The 27788-nt window shown below is 44.5% G+C and overlaps 1 protein-coding gene across 2 annotated transcripts in view; it reads left to right on the forward strand.

Moving 5' to 3' along the window:
* Positions 1-27788, forward strand: part of LOC139273163 (connector enhancer of kinase suppressor of ras 3-like) — a 468583-nt gene that overhangs the window by 186737 nt on the left and 254058 nt on the right. Inside the window, exon 13 of one of the 2 annotated variants that reach the window (XM_070889671.1) lies at positions 26758-26768. In XM_070889671.1, coding sequence (XP_070745772.1) covers positions 26758-26768 — 11 coding nt within the window. Of the gene's footprint in view, positions 1-1651; positions 4446-26757; positions 26769-27788 lie in introns of those variants that run through there. The other variant, XM_070889670.1, reaches the window with a different exon arrangement.

Genomic DNA, 27788 nt, shown 5'->3' on the forward strand with positions numbered 1-27788 from the left:
TGCTCCTGTCACTCCAACAAACCAATATAATGGGCCCTATTTTGCAGTCAACGGCGTAGGAACATTCATAGACACACACAAACATAGAAAATAGGTGCAGGAGTAGGCCCTTCGAACCTGCACCACCATTCAATAAGATCATGGCTGATCATTCACCTCAGTACCCCTTTCCTGCTTTCTCTCCATATCCCTTGATCCCTTTAGCCGTAAGTACCATATCTAACTCCCTCGTGAATATATCTAACAAACTGGCATCAACAACTCTCTGCGGTAGAGAATTCCAGAGGTTAACAATTCTGAGTGAAGAAGTTTCTCCTCATCTTGGTCCTAAATGGCTTATCCCTTATCCTTAGACTGTGACCCCTGGTTCTGGACTTCCCCAACATTGGGAACATTCTTCCTGCATTTAACCTGTCCAGTCCCGTCAGAATTTTATATGTTTCTGAGATCCCCTCTCATTCTTCGAAACTCCAATAAATACAGGCCCAGTCGATCCAGTCTCTCCTCCTATGTTCGGTATGTTTGCATTTGCCAACAGACTTTTTAGGGGCTTCTTCACTTTTGATGCAAACCATCAAAAAAGCACAGCGCCCTCTAGCAGGGCAAGCAACTGTGTCTCCATAACCAATCAGATTGAAGAATCGTTGATGAGCAGCGCAGAATCTGAACAGGAAATGTTAGTTAGAATATTGTATTCAATGTCAAATCAAGTACGGAGAGGGAAAGAAAGATTGGATTGAGAGATAAGAGACAAAGAAAAAGTCTTTTTAAAAAAAAAAAAAAATAAATAAATAAATAAATAAGTCTCCAACAATAATTAAAATCTGCAAAAACAAGACTCCACACCTGTAAATGTTAATTTTCAGTGCCAGAGAGCGTGGAAAACCCCTAACTTTTCCTGACTACTTTAGTTCATTGGGTAAGTACAGTAATTTCACACCGTTCTATGTATTTCAATGGTGAGTGTCTCAAGATACCGTTACTGGGCATCTCAGAAAACAACTTCCTGATTTCCACATTTAACTGCATGTGCAGTTGCTGTCGGATTTCCATATAAATAACTCAATGTTGTTGGCCTCACTGTTATTTCTACTGAAAATCTGTTCCTATATAAGGAGTATTTCATGGAAGTTACCTTGTTTTTCAATTGAAAATTTATCCAATTGGCCTTGGGGGAAACTGAGTAAATCAGTTTTAAAAAGGCTCTTCTGAAATTGCCTCGTCCTTCCCTAATCATATTTGACATGCATGCCTGACCTATAAGTCAGCCATTGACCTTTTTTCCTCCTGCCCTTCTCCACTCTAGTTATCAATAATATTATGGCTGTTGGCATCCAAGTAGGAAGAAGAGAATCTCTGCTTCTAAATGTCCCTTTCTGGGGAAAAGTGAGTGGCTTTTGGTTGGTGCCACCTTCAAACTGACATGCTGCTCCCCACGCAAAGTTCTTCACTTCAAACATGTGCAAGGCTGCAGCCTACCTACCCTATCCAAATGTTGATTTTAAAAGAATGCAGCATGCACTGTAAAAGGAATCCAAATGAGCTAGAAGAAAAATATATTCACCTCCGACTTGTATATTGTGTAACTTGTTTATTATACAAATGTCCTTTAACTTCAGTTCTAAAAGAGGAAAAACAATCTCTTTTCCAGGGGAGGACTACCTCTATAGGTACTTCAGCAATGATAGAATTCCACCAATCAGTGAAGATTGTGTCACCACACACATTTCTAGACCAATGGCTGGCAGACACTCTGGAAGGGCCATGAGTGGGAGATATTCAGTCAGCCCTGAACTGTGCAGTGGTAGGACATTCCCTATTCAGCAAGATGGACCCAAAAAAAGCACTCATTCGTCAGAAAAAAAGTCACTGGAACATTCATCACCGGTCAGTTGGATTACAAGATTTAAGCTATTAACTCACTGAACTTTATTTTTTTTTCCAGTCATTTCATACTTGTGGCTAAGAGCAGTATACTAAGCTTCATGTTCCTTCATCTTGTGATGTGAAAATTGAGGAAAAATACAGGTGGCATTACTTTGTGTGTTTTTGAGTTGTTTTAAAAATTGACTGATGCCTCACCAGATTCCTGTTAATGGTGCCTTATGCTGTGACTAAAATGGTTACAAATGCAATCTAGGTTTCTCCATTTGATCTGACTTTATAATCACTTCCTAGCAATAAATGTACAGTTAGGTTATGCAAACATTGTGGTCCTCTGGATATCCATGCAAGGTTTGTAAGTTGTACAGAGTATAGACTGTATGCACTGAGCAATGTAATGGCACTAAAAGATTTTGCATCAACTTTTTAAATTAGCTTCAGACTAAGGATCGTAACAGTTGCACATTCATTTTTTAATAGTGAACAGAATTCAAGATTAATTTTTGTTGTGCACATCATTAAAGATTCTGAAAAGAGGGCAACAATCTACTTTGTGTTGCATATGTGGAAGCCTATATAGAAAATGCTTGACTCACCAAGCAATCATTTGTTCCAAATATCTTAACCTCCCTCATGTTATTGACAAAGCAAGCTTGTAGTAATCATCAAGAAGCAGCAAGTGTGAATGGCCTTGCTCTATGAACCTATTGCTTGGAGTCTGCAGAACCTTTCACATTATCGGATCTAAAATGTAGCTGCATAGCTGCAAAACTTAGCCAGATCTCTTATACAATATGTTCCCAAAAGTGCAGATAAACTCTTAAGGGCTTATTTAACTGACAATCATCAAGCAAGCAAGCATGGGTTGGGTTTTGAGATTCCTGCATTTGTAGTGTCCCTTCATTTAGCAAGCAATCATTGACTTAGATGTCATCTCTTGAGAGATGCTGGTGACTGAGGACAGTTTCTTTCCCATTGCCATGCAAGTTCAAAGTTCCTTTGCTTTTTTTTAAATTCCAGTTTTTTTCCCCCTCTGGTCACTTTATTCAAGCCTGAAATCTGAGGATTTTCCCAATATAGTTGTAGTTGGATATAAGCTCATCCTTGGATTTCCCCTGTGTGATGTACTTGGCACATCCACAGTGAGACCATTCTGTAGATAGCATTAATTAATATTTTTATTTTGAAATGCAGTCAGTTAGATTTGGGATTCATCGTTTATTTCCCCTATATGTGGTTATCCATATTTTGCATGTGTGGGCGGTTATTGAGCCGCTTTAATTTGCTGTGGTTGGCTTTTCAAGTCCAAGTAGACCTTCAATCATCATGACTTTTATGGCTTTTGTAGAAGACTGATGCTTCTGGATGTATGAGGGCAATGAAGTTATTTGATGGACAATTGTTTTGTTTTCTTTAGCCGAAGGTCCCTGAAGAACTGTGATCAAGGAAATTCCATATTCAAATTTCAGTTCCTCAGAAGGTCATTGATTATCCTGAGTTGTGAACTATGTCTGCTCATTCCCAGCTCTCAAAAACCACAATCAAAATGTTGCTCTGGAAGAGTATGATGCACTGCATGATATAACTGACTATTTAAGGCATATTTTTTTCTTTTTTTCATTGATCTTTAGTTCCTTTCCATTGCTTAATGAACAACGTGTAGCTACTTCAGCAGTGAAGTAGTTGAACTGTACAAATATGTAGAGAAATTTTATAAAGCAAAATAATTGCAACCAAAGTTTAGGGGATGCTCATTAAATGTGTGGATCGCTTGACCAGTGGGTTCTAGTTCATATGGAGCACTAGCTTTCAACAGGCATCTCCAGTGATATTAATGGAAGTGTATATAGTGTAATGAAGCGAGGCATCTGTATAATTCTGGTCAGTAAGGGCTGTGTGGACCTCTATAATGGTGACTACAAAGGATGGAAGTTTTAAAGGATTAAGTCTTGGAATTGCAGTTAAGAAATGGGACTCAAACCTGCATGTGCAGTTTTCTTGCCAAATAGACAATTGTGCACCTGGAGTACTGGATTGTGTAGATTTACAACTATTTAGATGTTAATAGAGTATTTAAATATATATATATATAATATGCTTTAAGGTTTTGTTACTTCTATTAATGTACAATATTCAAAAGGTCTAGCATGGCTATCAGTGTATAAACTATTCTGTAAAATGTATTGATAAAAACACTGAGCACCATGACATCCCCATTTGCTTAAATTGGCAAAATTTGCACAGGAAAGGCATACCAGTATTTATATGCAGAATTTCTGGCTGCCTATAGTTTTTTTTTACTTCTCCCCAAACAAGTTCAGTTTATAGATGAAGGGGAGTGGGAAATGTTTATTGTAGCTGTCTCGGGAAGCCAATGTCTATGCACATTTTTGGGTCTGAAAGAAGTGAAACGTTTACGGAGTTAAAATGTAGTTAGTATTCAAAATGTTGTGTTGAAAGGTTAACAAACTTCAATGTAAATAACTGTATCACGACTGCCTTTGTTTAAAATATGGTGTTAAAACTTGCAGGAGTATTGATTAAAGGTGCAGTATTTTTCACACACTGTGTAATTTTTCATTTTTTCTTTGCTATAATTTTGTAGATGCTCTAAACATTATAACGGTTTGGTTCTTTGCTCTGAAATCCCCTGTTTAGATTTGTGGTACAGGTACTTAATAAATCTTAGCTTCTTATAGATGCAGATGTTTTGTTGCATGACTGAAATAAGTGTAGGCAATGCACTCCCGCCCCCCCCCCAATTCAATCCTTCAGTCAGATTGAATAGGGGGAGGAGGGGGACAGGAAATTGCTTTATAAATGGGCACTGGTGGTGCGAAACCTTGCCCGCTGCCAGCAAAAGTAATGTGAACTACCCATGATTTTCCAACGAAGTTCCTCTCCGTTGCCATGTACTTGGGAAAATTAACTCAATGTGTCTCTAAGAAAGGCTTCCTAACTAAATATTTTGATCTATATGCAACATGTGCAATAGTTGAGAATAGAAGGAGAAAACTGCAAATGCTGAAATAGTGGATCAGTTAGCATCCAATTAAAGATAGGCTAACAACATTTCAGACAGAGCCTGGAGTCTGACCTCCAAAGGATGTCTACCGGAAATGTTAATTTGTCTTTTTGGATGCTGATGGACCTGCTGCTATGTATTTGCATTGTTTTATTTCTGTTCATGTCTGTTGCAGCCAAAATGTTGAATCAAAATCGTGTGTAGAATTAAAGGTATTCCAATATTAATAATTAGAAGTGTTCAGTTCCTATTAAAGTCAATAGTGTTTCTGAACAATTGTTGTAGAAATTCACCTTGTTTGTTCCCAGTATAGAGGTAAATTTATTCTATAGAGACTTCCCCAAACTTACAGCATCAATAACGCACATCTGCAGAGAAAGTATACTTTAGTGGCAGGGTATTATCCTCTTTCTTCCCCCATCCCCCAACATCCTGCACCATCTACAGTGAGAGTTGGAGGCTTCCACCAGTAATACTAAAACTGGATTTTAAAAGAAGTGCGACAGTAGTTCATGGTGCTGTCTAATGTCGTCTCCCGGCTGATACTACTGGCCTCTACTCAGTCCTACAGATCACGAAGTTAATGATGCAGCTTGTACAATGGGAACGGAGGAGTGCTCCCTGACACAACTTTTATTTAAATAAAATACTTAAGCATTCAGTGATGTAAAGAAAGGGTATAGGAACAGATCATCCAGCCCCTCGAGCTTGCTATACATAGGTTAAGTGTAATTTTCCAATTTTCAGTCATTTGCAATAAACGGTAATGTGCAAGTCTTCACTTTCACATTACTTTTAATAATCCTAATCAAGATTACTGTTCATTAGAAAACTCAAGACAAGTTTGCCATTTGAATAAACTGGAGCTGGTGAGACTATTGATCTGTAGTGTTCTACATTTCCCTCTGAGGCTTTGGTAATGTGACCACGTATTCAGCTGCTGAGAATTGCCTTCGCTCTACCAAAAGCAGACTTCTGAAAGGCCATAAGCTGAATTTGGCTTGCTCTGAACATTATGAAAAGAATTGCAATTCCAGGAGGAGCTGCATTTGACTCCAGTTTCTAAAAGGAGGTCTTCTCATGACATACCCAAACTTGTGCAAGATGACAAAGGGGAGGGGAGCGCTCGCTCTTCCTGCTTCTAATAATGTGACTGGAGGTTTCTTTTTTTTTAAAACATTCAAGCTCCTCTGCCCCCTTTCTCCCACCCTGCAATGCCACTCCCAGCACCATCACCTTTCCAACCAACCCCAAAAATCTAGTTCTCTCCAAATAGCCAGCAGTCCTTTGGTCTTCTAGTGACTGATATATTCTGGTCTCCATTGGTATTTCCAGCACTTTATAAGCAATGTGTCAGCAGCAGAAGTGTATTTAACTGGCTTGTTCTTGAGGTCAACTCATTTGTCCTTAGTTGTGTGCGGTGGAGCAGGGCCCCAGATCACTATGTATTGGCCCCATACTGTATTGTGGTTTCCATCTTTAAACTTGTACCATATCGTGACCTTGGTTTTAAATTGGTTCTTTATGTACTTCGCTGTTTCAACTTCAAACTTCTTGAGTCAGAATATAAACTTTTTAGATGCAGTGTAATCTAAAAATGTCACATAACTAGACACTGATATTTGATTGTTTTCAAAACTTTTAAATCTTGGTTAAATTGTGCTTTCAACTAACCCACATTTCTAGAAGGTTGCTGTGATGCCAATGAGTCATTTACTGACCAGAGCAGGTTGGGGTAGTAGATCCTTTCCCTGAAGGACGTTGGTGAACAAATTGAGTTTTTATGACAATCCTACAGCTTTCTTGATCACTTTTTCTTGTGCCAGCCCACAAATTACCAGAATTGCTAGGTTCAGTTTCACAATTTGCCATGGAACTTGAACTTAATCCCTCGTTTGGTAGTCCAGTACCGTAACCACCAGGTTACCATCGAGGGCAGATTAATGCACGGGCCCCAGCCAGATATGGAGCTAGTCCCAGCAGCCTGGTGCAAATGTCTTTCATTTAAGCTTAGTATATTGTGATATGACTTGTTTTATTATTAATGCAGTGTGTAAAGATTGCCCGGGCCTATATCTTCATGCATTTTACTACACATTTGTTTTTTTTTTAATTGTAAAGGGGTGGCAGATGGGCTTTGAATGTTCTTGGTGCCCAGGGCATCGCAAATTCTTAATCCGGCTCCAGTTACCGTAATCAATATTGCTCGAAGAAAAACAATCTCTCAACCTCAAAATGCTTTAGCTTCTCGTCTTCCCTTCACTTCTCCCGCTCCCCATAGATTTATGCAACCAGTAGCTGAGCTATGCAGGCCAAGAAGGTCCCAAGGCTGATCTGTTGAGTTAGCTTATTTCAGATTGCGAAGGAAAAAATGCTACAATGCAACAACTGGCCCCTGCCCCGGATTCTGGAGAGTGAAAAAATTGGCTGGGCCTCCCAGTTCTGATTGCTGTTCACTGATCCCTGCTGGTAGTGTATATGTTAAGTGAGGACTGGATCTAGTGTGGTTAAATGGAGGTTCAAGGTTCATGATCATTTGGGCATGGTGTCTGTGGAGCCATTCTGACAACAAACCGTCATTGCTTTCTGAAAATAGGGAATAGAATTTTATAAAAGATGGGTAAAGCTTTGGGTCCCTTTTGCTCAGGTCCCCTTAGTATTCTCCTCTGTTCTCAAGAGGGCAGTGAATTGTGCTGCACAAACATCAGCGACACTTCAATATCTACTCCAAGTGGCCATACACATGTGAGCCATTCTCTCGCTTGCTGAATTTAAAGACATTTGTGGTTTATCGTGCATGGATAGTAGTAACAATAAAAAAAATCAAATAATTTGGTATATTCATATATTTTGGTCCAAAAGTTATTGATTTATGTGTATTCCATCACTACTTAAAACAGAAGAGTTTGTTATGCAAATATTATTTACACATTTCCTTTTTATAATGAGTTTCCTGATCGACCGCTGTCTTGTTTTAAAGCAGACTCCAGCCTGTGTACAGAAATGGATGGTAAGCTGACATGCTAAAGTAGATGAGCAATAATTTAGATCTAGTGTAAATCTTTTTAGTAACAGTTTACATTTGCTTTGATTATTAGCTAGTTTAATGTTCTTGGGCTCGTTACAGTGTTCATTTAATTTCTGGTTTTCTTTTAAGCCATGTTCATCAAAGTAAAACTGAAGAATAACATTTTTCTAATCGCTTTATGGCTCCCAATTTCAGTATCAAATCCAAGTCAGAGATAGTGGAGTTGAGCATGCTCTGCTCTGCCATAAAGCAGTGCACCCTAACACTAACCTCAGAGTGCCCTCTGCTGTCATTTTTCAGAATTTTTCCATTTCTCTCTCAAGCCACCCCTTTTTTTTAGGGAGTTTGTGGGGGGTTAATTCTCTGCTAGTTTGTAACCTATTGGGCTGACGATTCACACCTGCAAGGAACTGGGTTGAATTCTTACAGCTGACTCAATGGTTTTGTTAGCCTGGACCAAATTTGAACCCAGGGCCTGGAGGTAAAGGGATGGTGTTCCAATCTTTTATGCCACCCACACCCTAGCTAATTTTCCCCCTTGAGTGCTAAATGTAACTCTCAACCTGCTTCTCATTGTACAGCATCTCCAAAATAATTAATTTGCATTAGCAAGTCCAGGCTTGTATGAGCTGAGCTGTTAGTTTTTAATTTGTTTATGTAACCATGTCACCTGAAAAATTCCAATTCTTCCATAGGTATTTGTGCTCAGTGCAAATGTTCACATATACAATGTTGGCTCTGAAAAGGTTGATGCTGACCAATCTTAACTGAGCAATTGTTGCCCCTTCATTCACGTAGTGTGTTGGGTTTATGTAGGTACGGCATTATTGCCTTTTGGTTTAGGGATGCCAAATTGGGTAAGGCTACCAAACTGCCCACTTTTGCAAGTACTCTTTCCTAATTTTCCTGGTGGATCTGTATTCGTACAATCAGCGCAAAATTGTGTGGTTGATTTGAAATTCCTTGGATTACACAGTAGCATTTGACCTTTGTCCAGTTATTTGAAAAAAAATAACTTGGCTGCAAATCCAGTTACTCTAGTAAAGCTGCAATTTAACACTTGTTTTCGTTCCACATCAATGATTCAGCAATTCAAACTGAACTTTCTCAGCCCTGTATTTCCATGCTTGGATTTTTGGTTTTTATACAGTACCCCTACAGTCCTCTGCTGTACCAGCTGAACTATCAAATACACATGGATTGATCTTTAATTGTACAAAATGCTTTTTCGTAGAAATGTGTAAGGCAGCAATGTTCAGGAGACCAATGCTTCTCTCAAAAAATCAAAAACCAAGCACTAATCTTTATAGATAAATGTAGAGATTTGACACCACTTAACTCTCCATTGTGATACTTCCATAATTAGGACCCATGATGCATGACAAGCAGCATGTTTACTTTCCTCACTGACTCCCTGCTGTAACATTCCCCTTTGCCCCTCACTGACTCCCTGCTGTAACATTCCCCTTTGCCCCTCACTGACTCCCTGCTGTAACACTTCCCTCGCCCCTCACTGACTCCCTGCTGTAACACTTCCCTCGCCCCTCACTGACTCCCCGCTGTAACATTCCCCCTCGCCCCTCACTGACTCCCTGCTGTAACACTTCCCTCGCCCCTCACTGACTCCCTGCTGTAACACTTCCCTCGCCCCTCACTGACTCCCCGCTGTAACACTTCCTTTGCCCCTCACTGACTCCCTGCTGTAACATTCCCCCTCACCCCTCACTGACTCCCAGCTGTAACACTTCCCTCGCCCCTCACTGACTCCCTGCTGTAACACTTCCCTCGCCCCTCACTGACTCCCTGATGTAACATTCCCCCTCGCCCCTCACTGACTCCCTGCTGTAACACTTCCCTCGCCCCTCACTGACTCCCTGCTGTAACATTTCCCCTCACCCCTCACTGACTCCCCGCTGTAACACTTCCCTTGCCCCTCACTGACTCCCTGCTGTAACATTCCCCCTCACCCCTCACTGACTCCCAGCTGTAACACTTCCCTCGCCCCTCACTGACTCCCTGCTGTAACGCTTCCCTCGCCCCTCACTGACTCCCTGCTGTAACATTCCCCCTCACCCCTCACTGACTCCCTGCTGTAAAATTCCACCTCACCCCTCACTGACTTCCCCCCTCACCGACTCCCCGCTGTACCACTTCCCCCTTAACCCTCACGAACATAAGAAATCTGAGCAGGAGTAGGCCATACGATCCCTCGAGCCTGCTGCATCATTCAATAAGATCATGGCTGATCAAAGACTTCAGATCCACTTTCCTGCCTGATTTCCATGTCCCTTGATTCCCCTAGGCTCCAAAAAATCTATCTATCTCAGCCTTGAATATATTCAGAGACTCAGCATCCACAGCCCTTTGGGAAAGAGAATTCCAAAGATTCACAACTCTAAGTGAAGAAATTCCTCCTCAACTTTGTCTTAAATGGCCTTCCCCTTATCCTGAGACTGCCCCTAGTTCTAGATAATCCACTAGGAGAAACAACTTCAGCATTTTCCCTGTTAATCCCCTTCAGAATTTTATATGTTTCAATGAGATCAACTCTCATTCTTCTAAACTCCAGAGTATAGGCCCATTCTACACAATCTCTCATCATAAGACAGTCCCCTCATCCCAGGAATCAATTTAGTGTAACCTTCGTTGCACCATCTCCAAGGCAAGTATATTTCCTTTAGAAAAGGAGACCAAAACTCTGTACAGTACTCCAAAGCCCTGTACAATAGTAGCAAGACTTCCTTAGCTTATACTCCAACCCCCTTGCAATAAAGGACAACATGCCATTTGCCTTCCTTATTGCTTGCTGCACTTGCATGCTAGCTTTTTGTGTTCCTTGCACAAGGACCCCCAAATCTCTCTGCACACTAACATTTAAAAGTTTCTCGCCATTTAAAAAAAATCCTGTTTTTCTATTCTTCCTACCAAGGTGAATAACCTCACATTTGTCTACATTATACGCCATCTGTCACTTACTGCCCACTCACTTAGTCCATCTATATCATTTTGCAGATGCTTTTGTTCTCGCAGCTAACTGTCCCAGCTAGCTTTATATTGTCAGCAAAGTTGGATACATTACACTTGGTCCCTTCATCTAGGTCATTAATATAGATTCTAAATAGCTGAAGCCCCAGCATTGATTCTTGTGACATCCCACTAGTTATTGCCTGCAAATCTGAAAAAGAACTGATTATTCCTACTCTCTTTCCTGTCAGTTAGCTATCTATGCTAATACATTACCTCCAATCCCATGAGCCCTTATCTTGTGTAATAACCTTTTATGTGGCATCTTATCGAATGCCTTTTTGAAAATCCAAATGTACCACATCCACGTGTTCCCCTTTATCTACCCTGCTAGTTACAACCTCAAAAAAAACATTTCCCTTTCATAAAACTCCTAATCATGTTATGATTATCTAAGTGCCCTGATACCACTTCCTTAACAATGGACTCCAGCATTTTCCCAACAACTAATGTCAGGCTAACTGGCCTGTAGTTCTCTGTTTTCTCTCCCTCCTTTCTTGAAAAGCAGTGTTACATTTGCTACCTTCCAATCCGCTGGGACCATTCTAGAATCTAAGGAATTTTGAAAGATCAAAACCAATGCATCCACTATCTCTGCAGCCACCTCTTCTGGAACCCTAGAATGTAAGCCGTCTGGTCCAGGGGATTTGTCAGCTTTTAGTCCTATTAGTTTCTCTAGTACTTTTTCTGTACTTACATTAATTACATTAAATTCCTCACTCTCATTAGACCCTTGGTCCCCCACCATTTTAGGTATGCTTTTTACGTCTTCTACTGTGAAGATAGATAGAAAATATTTAACGTTTTTGCCATTTCCTTATTCCCCATAATAAACTATCCTGACTCTGCCTCTAAGCAATCAATGTTTACTTTTGCTGCTACTCTTTACATACTTGCGGAAGCTCTTACAATCTGTTTGCATATTTCTTGCTAGTTTTCTCTCATTGTCTGTTTTTTCCCTTTTTATCAACATTTTGTTCATTCTTTGCTGGTTTCTGAAACTCTCCTAATCCTCTGGCCTACTACTATTCTTAGCATTAGATTGAAAAAAGCTTATAATATTGCAATCATTAACTTCTTTAGTTAGCCACGGATGGATCACTTTTCCTGTGGAGTTTTTGTTTCTCAATGGAATGTATTTTTGTTGAGAATTATGAAATATTTCTTTAAATGCTAGCCACTGCTTATCTACTGCCATACCTTTTAATCTATTTTTCCAATCTACCTTAGCCAACTCTCCCTTCATACCTATGTAATTAGCTTGATTTAAGTTTAAGACTCTAGTTTCGGACCTCGGCAAGTCACACTCAAACATAATGTGAAATTCTATAATATTATGGTCACTCTGCCCCAGAGGATCCTTTACTATGAGCTTGCCAATTAATCCCGTCACAATACAGGTTGGACCTCTCTGGTCCAGAAACATCCATGGCTCGGTATTAGCTGGGCCTGGGAGAGAGGAGGGTTTATTTAATTAAATTAAAAAAATAAATAAAACCAGTTTTGATTGGATGGAGTGACTGTCAGTTAAAGAGTGTGTTTGGTGATTGGCTGGAGCGGCTGTCAATCACACACACACAATGCCTGCCTTTTCATGGGATATGTGGAACATTTTGTTCCGTTTGTACTCGAGTCCCCTCCCTTGCCTCCTTTTTTTCGGTACATTGACTGTATTGGGGCCGTTTCCTGCTCTCACCCTGAACTTGAAAATTTCATTCACTTTGCATCCAATTTCCACCCTTCCCTCACCTTCACATGGTCCATCTCCAACTCTTCCCTTTCTCGGCTTCTCTGTCTCCATTTCTGGGGATAGACTTTTGACCAGTATCCACTCCTCATAGACAGTCCCTCGGAATCGAGGAAGACTTGCTTCCACTCCTGAAGTGAGTTCTTTGGTGACTCAACAGTCCAATACGAGCGCCACAGACTCTGTCACAGGTGGGACGGATAGTCGTTGAGGGAAGGGGTGGGTGGGACTGGTTTGCCGCTCGCTCTTTCCGCTGCCTGCGCATGATTTCTGCATGCTCTCGGTGTTGAGACTTGAGGTGCTCAGCGCCCTCTCGGATGCACTTCCTCCACTTAGGGAAGTCTTTGGGCCAGGGACTCCCAGGTGTCAGTGGGGATATTGTACTTTATCAGGGAGGCTTTGAGGGTGTCCTTGTAGCGTTTCTGCTGCCCACCTTTGGCTCGTTTGCCATGAAGGAGCTCTGAGAAGAGCACTTTGGGAGTCTCATGTCTGGCATGCGGACTATGTGGCCTACCCAGCGGAGCTGATCAAGTGTGGTCAGTGCTTCAATGCTGGGGATGTTAGCCTGAATGAGGACGCTGATGTTGGTGCGCCTGTCCTCCCAGGGGATTTGTAGGATCTTGTGAAGACATCGTTGGTGATATTTCTCCAGCAACTTGAGGTGTCTACTGTACATGGTCCATGTCTCTGAACCAAACAGGAGGGCAGCTATTACTACAGCCCTGTAGACCATGAGCTTGGTGACAGTTTTGAGGGCCTGGTCTTCAAACACTCTTTTCCTCAGGCGACCAAAGGCTGCACTGGTGCACCGGAGGCGGTGTTGGATCTCGTCGATGCCTGCTCTTGTTGATGGGAGGCTCCCGAGATATGGGAAGTGGTCCAGGGCCGCGCCATGGATCTTGATGACTGGGGGGGCAGTGCTGCGTGGTGGAGGACCTTTGTCTTACAGATGTTTAGCGTAAGGCCCATGCTTTCGTACGCCTCAGTAAATATGTTGACTGTGTTCTGTGCGGCCTCTACATGTGCGCAGATGCAGGCGTATTCCGCGTATTGTAGCTCGACGACAGAGGTTGGGGTGGTCTTGAATCTGGCCTGGAGACGGCGCAGGCTGAACAGATTCCCACTAGTTCTGTAGTTTAGTTCCACTCCAGCGGGGAGCTTGTTGACTGAGGTGGAGCATGGCAGTGAGAACGATTGAGACGAGGGTTGGGGCGATGACGCAGCCCTGTTTGACCCCGGTCCGGAAGTGAATTGGGTCTGTGATAGATCCGTTGGAAAGGATCACGGCCTGCATGTCGTCGTGGAGCAGGCGGAGGATGGTGACAAACTTTTGGGGGCATCCGAAACGGAGGAGGACACTCCATTGACCCTCGCGTTGAGTGTCAAAGGCCTTTGTAAGGTCAAAGAAGGCCATGTATAAGAGGGTGCTGTTCTCTGCATTTTTCCTGTAGCTGTCGCGCTGCAAAAATCATGTCCGTTGTGCTCCGTAGGGGACGAAATCCGCAATATGACTCCAGGAGGAGCTCCGTGGCCATGGGAAGAAGACGGTTGAGGAGGACTCTGGCGACGACTTTCCCAGTGGTTGCCGCAGTCAGACTTGTCGTCTTTTTTTTAAAAAGATGGTCACGATTACTGCATCTCTCAGATCCCCCGGCATGCTCTCCTCCCTCCAGATGAGAGAGATGAGGTCGTGTATTTGTGCCAGTAGTGCCTCTCCGCCATACTTCAATGCTTCAGCAGGGATTCCGTCCGCACCCGTAGCCTTGTTGTTTTTGAGCTGTCTTACAGCTTTTTCTACCTTGTGCAATGTTGGGGTCTCACTGAGGTGGTGGTGGGTAGCATGCTGTTGAGTTGAGAGTTGAGAACACTCGAGTCAAAGGCAGAGTCTCGATTGAGGAGATCTTCGAAGTGCTCCTTCCAGTGGGCCCTGACTGCCTCGGTGATCTTGATGAATGTTTCCCCGTTTTTGGCCAGCAGTGGGGTGTGGGGTTTTGGGTGTTTGGCCCATAGGTGGCCTTGACTGCGATGAAGAATCTTCGCACATCATGGTTGTCGGCCAGCTACTGTATCTCCTGTGCTTTCTTCTTCCACCGCCTGTTCTTTAGGTCCTGGGTTTTTTGTTGGACCTCAGCCTTGAGCCGTCTGTAATGCTGTTTTGCTGTGCCCGCATTGGGTTGTTGTTTAAGGCTCAGAAAAGCACTGCGCTTGTGAACTGTTAGCTCTTGGATCTCCTGATCATTCTCATCAAATCAGTCCTGGTGCTTCCTGGTTGAGTAACCGAATGTCTCTTTGAAGGCACTAGTTATGGAGGCCCGGTGGGCAGACCAAGCGCTGTGGGCATTCTGGGTCTCGGGGTTGTCAAGGCATGCCAGGTTAGTTGTGAGGTGCTGGCTGTATAGGGCTCTCTTAGCTGGGTCCTTAAGTGCTCCAGCATTGACTTTTTTGTGGCACTGCTTCTGCTGCCCCCTCCGCTTTGGGGCTATGTTGATGTCAATGATGGATCGGATTAGGCGGTGGTCCATCCAACAGTCATCGGCTCCTGTCATGGCGCATGTGACGCACACATCCTTGCGATCCCTGGCTCGGACGATGACATAGTCAAGCAGGTGCCAGTGCTTGGAGCGAGGGTGTTGCCGCGATGCCTTGTATTTGTCCCTCTGGCGGAACATGGTGTTGGTGATGACAAGTTTGTGCTCTCGACATTTTGTCAGGAGTAGGGTACCATTGGAGTTGGTTTTCCCTACCCCCTCTCTGCCAATCACGCCGTCCCAAATGTCTGTGTCCTTGCCAACCCTGGCATTGAAGTCCCCAAGGAGGATCAGTTTGTTGCCCGCGGGGACGCAGGACAGGGATTTTTCAAGTTTGGCGTAAAAACCCTCTTTGGCCTCATCAGTTGCATCAAGTGTCGGGGCGTATGCAATGATGACTGTGGCCCCCTTGGTCTGGGATAGGGTGAGTCGAAGAGTGATGAGCCATTCGTTAGTCCTGCAAGAGGAGTCTTTGAGGTGGTCAACCAGCTCATTTTTGGTGGTGAAGCCGACTCTGTGGAGGCGGCATTCTTCCTCTGGTTTCCCTTTCCAGAAGAAGGTGTAACCTCCACCTTGTTCTTTGAGCTGGCCTTCCCCTGCCCGCCAGGTCTCGCTTAGGGTGGCGATGTCAATATTGAAGCGTCTAAGTTCCCGGGCAATTATGGCGGTGTGACGTTCCGGCCTGTCGCTGTTGGCGTTGTCCATGAGAGTCCTGACGTTCCAGGTCCCGAACTTCATGTTAACGGAGTGGAAGATGCCTGTGCATGAGTTCTTTTAACGTGGGGTGGTCGTTGCACATCGGCTACCACACGGGCTTAGTTGAGCGAGGTCTTGATCCAGTGGCAAGGGGGTCCAAGACGACTGGAGACCAGACACTGCTATATGGGCTTAGTTGCCTGCGGCGAAATGTTGGCCGCAGGCTCAGCGCTGGGTAGCGCCCTTGGTGGTAGGTGGTTGGGGGCAGGCATTGGGAGGGTCAGTGGTCCACTGGGGTTCAGGGTGGGAGAGCAGGGGGGTCATAGCCATGGTACTCGCCACGTATTAGAGGTGGAGAGGAGGCCAGGTCACCCGTGGAGAAGGAGAGCTCCAGTCGTCACTGAAGGAGGAGAGGAGGCGAGTCGCCGACGTGGGAGAGGGGGGACCCGGTCGTCGTCGAGGAGGAGGTAGTCTGTCGCTGGAGGTGTTCCGATCATCCCCAGAGGCGGTGCCCTCGACCTGGATATCGGGCCTCCACCCCCCCCCCCCCCTCCAGTATCCACTATAAGCCCACTGACTCCCATAGTGACCTGGACTACACTTCTTCCCACCCTGCATCCTGTAAGGACTCCATTCCATTCTCCCAGTTTCTCTGCCTCCATCGCATCTGCTCTGACGACGCCATCTTTCACACTAGTGCCTCATATGTTTTCCTTTTTCCTCAATCGAGGATTCCCCTCCGCCATGGTTAACATGAACCTCGACTGTGTCCGTTCTATTTCCCGCACCCCTACTCTCACCCCTTCCCCTCTCTCCCAGAACCACGACAGGATTTCCCTTGTCCTCAACTTTCACCCTACCAGCCTCCACGTTCAACAGATCATCCTCCGCCATTTCCGCCACCTCCAGTATGATCCCACCACCAATCCCACCACCAATCACATCTTCCCTTCCTCTCCCCTCCCCTCTGTGTTCCGAAGGGATCGCTCCCTCCGTGACACCCTGGTCTATTCCACAGTCACCCCCAGAACCCCCTTCCCACGGCACCTTCCCGTGCAAGTGCAGGAGATGCAACACCTGCCCTTTTACCTCCTCCTTTCCCACTATCCAGGGCTCCAAATACTCCTTCCAGGTGAAACAGCAATTTACTTGTACATTCAATTTAATATACTGTATTTGCTGCTCACGATGTGGTCTCCTCTACATTGGAGCGACCAAGCGTAGATTGGGTGACCGCTTTGCTGAACACCTCCATTTAGTCCGTAAGTGTGACCCTGAGCTTCCGGTCGCCTGTCACTTTAATTCTTCACTCCACACCCACTCTGATATCTCCATCCTTGGATTCCTGCACTGTTCCAATAAAGCTCAACGCAAGCTCGAGGAACAGCGCCTCATGTTTCGTTTAGGCATTTTACAGCCTTCTGGTTCAATACTTTTAGAGCGAACCACTGCCCATCTTTGGCTCCCTTTCACTCCCCCATCTTATGTTTTTCTTTCTCTTTGTCTATAATGACAGCTGGTCATTACTACACCATTCACACCCTATCTGCACTAACCTTCTAACTTCTGCCATTACCATTTCGATTCGGCCATCATCCCTTTTGTGTCTCTAATCTCTCCTGCCTTTCATCCTATCACAGACTTTCCCTTTTGTTCTTTCTTCCCCTTCCCCTTTCAATGCTCAAGAATGTGTTCTTTTCGAACATTCGGCAGTTCTGACGAAGGGTCGTCGGCCGAAACATTAACTCTCCACAGGTGCTGCCTGACCCGCTGAGATTTCCAGCATTCTGTTTTTATTTTCTTATGTCATCCTTTATTACCAGGACTACCCCTACTCCTTTACCATTATGCTTGTCTTTTCGAAATGTCAAATACCCTAAAACATTTAGTTCCCAACCTTGGTCATCTTCCAAACAAGTCTCAGTAATGGCTATTCAATCAAACCCATTTATCTCTCTTTGTGCTACTAGTTCTTCTATCTTGTTACGGATGCTTCGTGCATTCAGATAAAGAGCCTTTAATTTAATTTATTTTAACCATTATTCCCTGCATTGACCTTATTCTCTGCTGCACTGCTGCTATTAAACACTCTGTCCCTTCCTACTTATTTTTACTCAAATCTGTGCACTGCCCTATTGTGATATCTAAATTACCCCTCTCCCGCCCTCCCCCCCACCCCCCCCATTTTCTTCCCCCTCATCGACTCCCGGCTGACTGACTGACAGAAAGTGCTTGCTTAACTAAGATCACTAATAATGTCAGCACTTCTATAAAACTTAATTTGTCTTGTTAAAAGTACCAGAATGGCGACTACTGTATCATGACGTTTATAATGTTGTACCAGTTAGGCTCATTGTACTGATTTATCTCTTGTAAAATAACATTTATTCATATCCTGTTGGACACAGCAGTTTGTAACACTCTGACTGCAGTCTGTCCCACAGAATTCTCTGAATTTGGAAGGTGCCCACTACTAGTCCAGAAGATGGTGCTAATTTATTGTGTGCTGTTGCAAGGAGTAATGCACAATTTCATCAGGAATGCGTTTTGGATTTGCTCCCATATTATTAAAACATGACTTCTTCACCATCCGGTCTACTTAAAAATGGAGCCTTGTGGAGAGTTACCAATTTTAGTACAAAATTACCCTTTGGAAGTATTAACCAAAATGTGGTTACTGCTTTACCTTTTTAAAGGGAAATGCATATTAAACTTTGAATACAGTATTTACTTTTCAATTCACTATGTTTAGGTATAAAGGTACTTCAGATTTTTATTTACAATGTGAAGTTCTGACAAAGTAGTAGAATTTTCTATTGGCTCATTGGAGCTGTACTATAAAGTGGAATGATTTAAGTTCACATCATTTGAATGTGGAGAGTACTTGGTCTCCACTGGAATTGGTATTTGGGGGTGGGGGACAAGTGCGAAGTGAAGATGAGTCCTTTCCCCTGCGATTTCGAGGATGAGTCAACCCATACCGACTTTGTCGATGTTGACTCAGAACACCCCTCACACCTGGATGCCTACTATCTGCTCAATGGCCCAAAAGCGGGGGGAACTTTTTTATTGTCAAAGTTCATCACACTGGGGGTGGATTTACTGGGGCTTCTCCCACTCTATCAAACTTTGGTGGAAAACCCGTTGACCCGTGCAAATAGGGCCTCCGCCAAACTACCACTGAAGTTATGATGCGGAGCAAGAAATGTTTCCAGCTACTTCTGTCCTATTTGATTTATTTAATTCCTCTGATTTGCTTTGTCTTTTTGTTTTGTACCTAACCATTAGAGGTTAGTAGTGTTCCAGCGCTTTGGAGATGAATGGGTAAGGTACCTTTTTATTTGTAAAATCAGCTCGCGTGCTGCAAATTCAATATTGAACATTCTTTTTCTAGGGCATATGCTAAGATGTCTATTTTATTTAGAGTGGCCTTACTGTAGAATCATCGAGAGCCAATGTAGAAGTTGTTTATTCAACAGTTTTTTTAAAAAAAACTGAGCATTACAAAGGCTTGTATACCAAAAGCTTGTAATATGTTGTAAAACCCTGACAAAACGATTCACTTTTGTTTAAAAAAGGAACTTCTACACTGCTTCTGTCAGAAAGCAAACTTCAGTCTGCAGCACTGCTGTGCTGTGAAGTACTCATTTCAGACAATGTGAAAGGCAGAGCTGCTTTTTAAATTCAGTGAGCCAATTATATGCCCTTTGGCTAATTTTATAGTGAGATGAGTAATTTCTTTTTGCAGGCCAAATATTGCACCAGTCACCAGCACCAGCTTTGCCCCATCACTTAAAAGACAAAACGAGTGCTGTTTACACAGCAGTTAGTGCCAGCATGGATGCTGGGATCAAACAGGGCTACGTCATCGCCCCAACCCTCTTCTCAATCTTCCTCGCTGCCATGCTCCACCTCAGTCAACAAGCTCCCCACTGGAGTGGGACTAAACTACAGAACCAGTGGGAACCTGTTCAACCTTCGCCGTTTCCAGGCCAGGTCCAAGACCACCCCAACCTCTGTCGTCAAGCTACAGTACGCGGATGACGCCAGCGCGCACAAAGACTGAACTCCAGGACATAGTCGACATATTTACTGTGATGTACAAAAGCATAAGCCTTACGCTAAACATCCATGAGACCAAGGTCTTCCACCAGCCTGTCCTCGCAGCACAGCACTGCAACCCCCCCCGCAGTCATCAAGATCCACGGCGCGGCCCTGGACAACGTGGACTATTTCCCATACCTCGGGAGCCTCTTATCAGCAAAAGCAGACATTGATGAGATTCAACACAGCCTCCAGTGTGCCAGCGCAGCCTTCGGCCACCTGAGCCTCAAATCTACCACCAAGCTCATGGTCCACAGGGCTGTAGTAATACCCACCCTCCTGTGTGGCTGAGACATGGACCATGTACAGTAGACACCATGTCGCTGGAGAAATACCACCAACGATGCCTCCACAAGATCCTACAAATCCACCGGGAGGACAGACGCACCGACATTAGTGTCCTCGACCAGGCCAACATCCCCAGCATTGAAGCACTGACCACACTTGATCAGCCCCGCTGGGCAGGCCACATTGTCTGCATGCCAGACACGAGACTCCCAAAGCAAGCGCTCGACTCTGAACTCCTTCATGGCAAACGAACCAAAGGTGGACAGAGGAAATGTTACAAGGACATCCTCAAAGCCTCCCTGATAAAGTGCAACATCCCCACTGACACCTGGGAGTCCCTGGCCAAAGACCGTATAAGTGGAGGAAGTGCATCCGAGAGGGCGCTGAGCGTCTCGAGTCTCATCGCCGAGAAAACAAGCACAGACAGTGGAAAGAACGTGCGGCAAACCTGTCCCACCCTCCCTTACCCTCAATGACTGTTTGTCCCACCTGTGGCTCTCGTATTGGACTGTTCAGCCACCTAAAGAAGCAAGTCTTCCTCGATTCCGAGGGACTGCCTATGATGATGATGGTTGTCCCATTTCAGGACTCGCTGTCCCAGTCCACACATGGCGAATGGCACCTGTGAGGCTGTACTCATGACCAGTTTCAGGGGAGGAAGACTGGAAGGGGGGTCATTCATTCACTTTTGCACGCACACGTGCTCTCACTCGCTCACTCTTACACAGGTGCTCACTCGCTCACACTCTGTCACTCGTATTTGCTCCCTCATGCTTGCCCACTCCCAACATCTGCTTACATTTATCTAGTGCCTTTAATGTAGAAGAATGTCTTGAAGTGCTTTGCAGAGACGTAATTAATTATTTTTTTTAATGGAATACTTCCAGTAGCACTTTCCCTAACGCCGAGATAGAGACTGGATTGCCACTCTTCCTAGTAGCAGTTTCTCTAACACACACTGAAAGAGCAATAACAGACTGGGATGGCTCCCTCTAGTGACTGATGACATTAATATTAATTTATCATACGTAAATATTAGTGAACCTGCCCTCTTAATTTCATTGCAGCTCAGATTCAGTGAGAAGTTAATCACAGTTGCAGTAATCTATATAGATGCTCATGTTCGAATTACATTTTGTGTCTGTCCGCTTAGTTTTAACGGTCACTTTTTCTCTTCAGCTCAATAGGGCTCAATCTTAACTCCCAAAAATGGTTGGGTTGGCGTCATTGGATTAAAATGCAAAAAATCTGAAACAGCAACCCAAGTACCTTGAACCCACCCACTTTCATTTCTAAGAGGCAGAACGAGGATCGGGCGAACAATCTGCTCGCGGGAAGTGGGTTAGTTATTTAAATATAATGAGGCCGCCAAGCTTCCTTTTAACAGTCATTCTATTTTTAACTCCTGTTGGCTGGGTTTCCCTGGCCTTGGGAAATCCAGCAGCTGAAAGGAGGCAAGAAGGGCTGAATCTATGAAGTAAGTGCCCAGCACTGCTGGTGGGCAGTGATGAGCAGAAGTGTTTCATCCAGGCCCGCCAAGCTACACAGTAAACCACACCCTATGATCTATCTGCTCACTTGCTGTAGAATACCTAGCCTCTGACCTGCTCCTTGCAGCCACAGTATTTATGTCGCTGATCCAGTTCAGTTTCTGATGATCCCCAGGATGTTGATGGTGGGGGACTTGGCAAAGGTAATGACATTGAATGTCATGGAGCGGTGGTTTGACTCTCCTGTTGGAGATGGTCATTACCTGGCACTTGTGTGGCGCGAATGTTACTTGCCACTTATCAGCCCAAGCCTGACTATCATCCAGATCTTGCTGCATGCGGCACGGACTACTTCATTATCGAAGGAGTTGTGAATGGAACTGAACACTGCGAACATCTCCACTTCTGACCTTATGATGCAGGGAAGGTCATTGATGAAGCAGCTGAAGATGGTTGGGCCTAGGACACTGCCCTGAGGAACTACTGCAGCAATTTCCTGGGGCTGAGATGATCGGCCTCCCAAAAACCATAGCCATCTTCTTTTGTGCTAGATATGACTCCAGCAAGTGGAGTTGGCTGTACAACAAGTACAAATGATTATACTTGTTTTGCTTGGGGTATTAATTTGAATGTGCATACAAAACAGGATTTAACCTCTTGTCTCTTACAGATGTTTTCTTCTAACACAAATCCAACCTGCTTTGACCTACTTCAGAAAGGTAAAATGAGTTGGAAAGAACTTACCTTGCAACTTTAGTAACATTATTTCCAGACCTACTTTTAGTTTGGGAGTTTAGCAGTTGGTAATTGTTTCCCCATGAGTCACGTGGGAACACTCTCATTTGTGCATGTAGAACCATAGTAAACCATGTTGGCAAAATTAGGTTTGTTAAATTTTGTAACAAAATAAATAGCCCAAAACCTGATGGATTAATACTGAGCCATTTAGGCCAGGAATACCCCAAGTCAAATTCCTGCTCTCTGTTGAGATAGCTGATCTCTGCACTGTATTGTGAATAATGAGGGGGCTTTTCAATTGGTCTCAATGTCCCAAGACTAATGAGGGGGCAAAATTAGCTGCTCTTGATTGCTGTGCAGCAACTCCTGCTAGAAGCTTTCTACAGATGTGAAGATTTGGTGTGAGGATAAGATCTGTTAGAAATTGCCACTTTACGGCTGTCTCTGGTCACTTTAAATAACCAAGTTTGAGTGCAAAGCAATACGGTGGATATATTGGGCCAGACTTTCCACTTCACATCGCCCATCTATCGCCCAAAACGGACCTCTATCGCCCATTTTGAGCAAAAAGTGGAAACTAGGCCCAAAATATCGCTGGAAAAACAGGTGCCTAAGTTTCCACTTCGATCGCCGAGATGATCGCCCATACAAGGCCCATCCCAAGTTTCGGCACCTAGCATGCACTTCGCTGGGCCGATGCAAGGCCCAAAAGAGTGCTGAAAAATAGTTGCTTTTTCTGGGCCTAAGAGAAGGAAATGGGCACTATGGATGCCATTTTGAACTTCGGTGGAAGGGTGGAGAATTAGTTGAGAGTTATTTAGAGAGTTAAATTGAAGATAATTGTACTCAGAATATTGGGACAGGGAATATAAAGGTATTATCAACTTATTTTTGGTAAATAGTTTTTATATATTGAAATTATTTTGTAAATAGCTTTTACATAGTGATATTGTTGGGGCCTATCAAACTGACTGGTATACAGCGTAGAGAGTGCAGAGTACAGTGATTAGAGAGTATAGAGTAGAGAGATTAGTGAATGTAATTATCGATCGTGATGGGGCCATGCTTTCCCTGCCTTTAATTGCAACTGCTCAGACATTGGTTGCTGAAAGGATCAATCGAAGAGATGGCAGAGAAATACGTAGACCGAGACGAAGACTGAGGAGGAGACTGCACAGCCAATGAAGGTACATGGAAAAGCAATCTTACCTGAACTTGTCTGAAAATGCTTGTCTTAGGAGGCTGCGATTCCGGAAGGAAATCATCGATGAGATATGTCAACTCAAGCCTTCCAGCACCATTAGAACCGCACTGTCTGAGGTGAAGGTTACTGCTGCCCTAGCCTTTTACGCATCGGGATCTTTTCAGGCTTCAGCTGGCGACATCTGCTATATCTCTCAGCACGCTACACACTGCTGCATTCGACAGGTGACTGAAGCGCTTTACACTCGCAGGATGGACTTCATAAGCTTCCCAATGACCAGGGAGGCACAGACCGAGAGGGCTTTGGGTTTCTTGAGAATAACAGACTTCCCCAAGGTGCAGGGAGCAAATAGACTGCACGCACATTGCCCTGAAAGCACCCTTAAAGAACACAGAGGTGTTTCATAACAGAAAGGGGTTCCACTCACTAAATGTGCAGCTTGTTATCGACCACAATCAAATAATTTTAACAGTGAATGCTACATTTGCTGGCAGCATCCATGATGCGCACATCTTACGTGAAAGTGCTATCCCTGACCTGTTTGTCAATCAGCCAGAAGGTCACGATTGGATGCTGGGGGGATAAAGGATATGGCCTTGCCAGTTGGCTGATGACCCTTCTGCTTAATCCTGTCACTGAAGCACAGAAACGGTATAATTAAAGTCACATAACGACTCGCAACATCGTTGAAAAGACAATTGGAGTCCTAAAGCAGCGCTTCAGATGACTGGATCATTCTGGAGGCAGCCTGCAGTACCACCCTGACCAGGTCGCTGAGTTTATTATGGTGTGTTGCATGCTGCATAACCTAGCTATAAAGAGAGGACAAGTAATGCCAGATCATGCTGCAGGTCCACCGCCAGAAGAAGATGAGACAGAAGAGGCAGCTGGCGAGGATGAAGAGGAGGAACAGGCGGGAGAGGATGCAGGCGAGGACTTCGAGGAGCTTAATCAGCCTAGCGATCGAGCACCGGTACCACCTCACCTTTCCCGAAGACCAGTGGCAGTTACACGGCCGCTAAGCTTTTGCGTCAGCAGCTCATTAATGAACGCTATGCATGAACTATTATTGGGGATATTCAAACATTCAATTACAGTTAGGGTTAATCAAAAGTTTCATTTCCGTGGGGTTTCCTTGTTGTCTTCCTGCACTGGCCTAAGTAGAGTTTCAAGTACTGGCAAAGTAAAAGTACTGGTAGAATAACAGAATAAACAAATATGCATCAAAAACTGTACGTTTGAAAACTAATATAACTAAGAGAGATGGCACAAAAGTTGTTGAATAATTTTTTTTTATTAACTAATGAACAACACCCTTCCTCCAACCCCCTGCACCAAGCCACCCTTCCCTCAAATCCCTAAAACGTTAGAAGAAGAAATTGAACATTTAAGTGATGATAACAAGTGACCATTTAAGTGATAACAAGTGACCATTTTAGTAATAATAACAAGTGAACATTTAAGTAACAACGGAACTATTGGAAACCCCCCGCCCCCCCATCCCCAACCTGCGGCCTCGTTTTCCTCCAGATCCTGTCCCACCCCGTGTTCACACCTCACCCGCGACGGCAAAACTTCCTGCCGTGGTGGAGTCTCTCTTGTTCTCTCTCCTTCCTCTCTCTTTCTCTTTTCCTTTTCCCCCCCTCCCCCTCTCTTTTCCCCCCTCCCTCTCTTTCCCCCCTCCCTCTCTTCCCTCTCTTCCCCCCCCCTCCCTCTCTTCCCCCCCCCTCCCTCTCTTCCCCCCCCTCCCTCTCTTCCCCCCCCTCCCTCTCTTCCCCCCCCCTCCCTCTCTTCCCCCCCTCCCTCTCTTTCCCCCCCCTCCCTCTCTTTCCCCCCTCCCTCTCTTTCCCCCCTCCCTCTCTTTCCCCCCTCCCTCTCTTTCCCCCCTCCCTCTCTTTCCCCCCCCTCCCTCTCTTTCCCCCCCTCCCTCTCTTTCCCCCCTCCCTCTCTTTCCCCCCTCCCTCTCTTTCCCCCCCTCCCTCTCTTTCCCCCCCTCCCTCTCTTTCCCCCCTCCCTCTCTTTCCCCCCCTCCCTCTCTTTCCCCCCCTCCCTCTCTTTCCCCCCCTCCCTCTCTTTCCCCCCCTCCCTCTCTTTTCCCCCCTCCCTCTCTTTCCCCCCCTCCCTCTCTTTCCCCCCCTCCCTCTCTTCCCCCCCCTCCCTCTCTTCCCCCCCCCTCCCTCTCTTTCCCCCCCTCCCTCTCTTTCCCCCCCTCCCTCTCTTTCCCCCCCTCCCTCTCTTCCCCCCCCTCCCTCTCTCTCTCTTCCCCCCCCCCTCCCTCCCTCTCTCTTCCCCCCCCCCCTCCCTCCCTCTCTTCCCCCCCCTCCCTCTCTTCCCCCCCCTCCCTCTCTTCCCCCCCCTCCCTCTCTCTCTTCCCCCCCCTCCCTCTCTCTCTTCCCCCCCCCCCTCCCTCTCTCTCTCCCCCCCCCCCCCTCTCCCTCTCTCTCTCCCCCCCCCCCTCTCCCTCCCTTTCCCCCCCCCCCCCCTCTATCCCTCCCTTTTCTCACCTCACTCACTCACCTTTAGGGGTGGGCCTGAAGCTGAATATTGATGAGACTTTTTGACCAATTGAGGTTCCCCATAAAACTTAATATCCAATAAGGCTTCTAATTCTTTATCTCGATTCTTGTTTCAATTCTTGTCTTACAATTTTGGTCACGTCATCGTTTATACCTTCTCAAAGTCGTTTTTCTGTAGAATTCCTTTCATCGCTCTCTATCTCTCTTTTCTTGTGTACAATCAATACAAAGCCTAGTCCTCTATCCTTTGAACTATGAGGCCCAAACCAGAGCTTTGTCACTTTAACCGGTCTTTACGACATAGCAAACTGCCAGTGTTTACGTTCATTCCTACAAACTTCCTCTGATTCCAAGCCTTTTCGTACAAATTGTCTTAAAGATACACAAACAAACTGAAGCTTTAACTTGAAAAGCACAGATAATTAGCATTCCCGCATGTAAGGAGACATCTCTTCTCCAGTTCAAAACAATGATTTAAAACACAGCATTCATATCAGTTTTATACATTCGTAAATTTTATTCAGTTTTAGGCATCCTTAGTTTCTAACAGATCAAACCCCTCCTGTGTTTTTATCTATGAATACTTACTATCCAGGCTTTTATGTTGAGAATAGTCATTGCGTGAGGTACCTGAGTGCTGCTGTCACCATCTCCCACTAAGACATCGATTTCAGGCTGTTACTTTAATTTGTGAAGTAAGGTGTATTCAACTTATGAGAAGATTCTTAAATGTTTTTATGATTTCTATTAATGATTATTTGTCATGCAATGCCTTCAGGAAATACAACAATTTCATGTTGGGTATTAAACTCATTTAATCTGCACCACAAAATTATTTTCAAACTGAGTAAAAACATTGTGAAAATGCTGATCAAGATGACCACCCATCCCAACAAAATAATTTTCCCAGTATTACATTTGTCATTAATCAAGTCTGCAAAATGTTTTATAGGCAAACACTGAAGAGAAATCCAGACCTTGGTCAAATTCCAATTTATATTTTTGTGAAGTAGGAATTACTGAGTTAGAGACTGATTTTTCAATTCTGGAACTTGGATTCGATTTAAACTCCGACCGCTAAAATGAAGTTAGTGACCCCACCCCCCCATCACTGAGTAGCTGAAATATATTTGAACCCATATTGTTCCAAGAAATTGTAAAGATGGCTAATTTAGGAAACTAGAAAATTCCCACTGGTGCACTGGACCGCTTTTCAGGTGTTGAGGAAAAGTAGGGGACCTTGACTATACCTGTTGCCTATACCATACATGATCTTGAATGCTCTAGTAATAATTGAGTTTTACACTGAGGTAAGATGTGGGAGAATTGCTGAGTTGCTCCTGTGCATCTCCTTGAGGCTAATTTCAGATGATCATTGGTAGTGACTTAGGACCAAGTAACTTACTGTTGTTCTGTTGGTCGTGACGACCTACATTGCTTTTGGAGGGGAAAACAATTCTGTTTGTAGTTTGAAAATTCCTATCATATCACTGAATAAAGCACAATTCCACATGGG

Source organism: Pristiophorus japonicus, chromosome 9, assembly GCF_044704955.1.
Source record: "Pristiophorus japonicus isolate sPriJap1 chromosome 9, sPriJap1.hap1, whole genome shotgun sequence".
Lineage (NCBI taxonomy): Eukaryota > Metazoa > Chordata > Chondrichthyes > Pristiophoridae > Pristiophorus > Pristiophorus japonicus.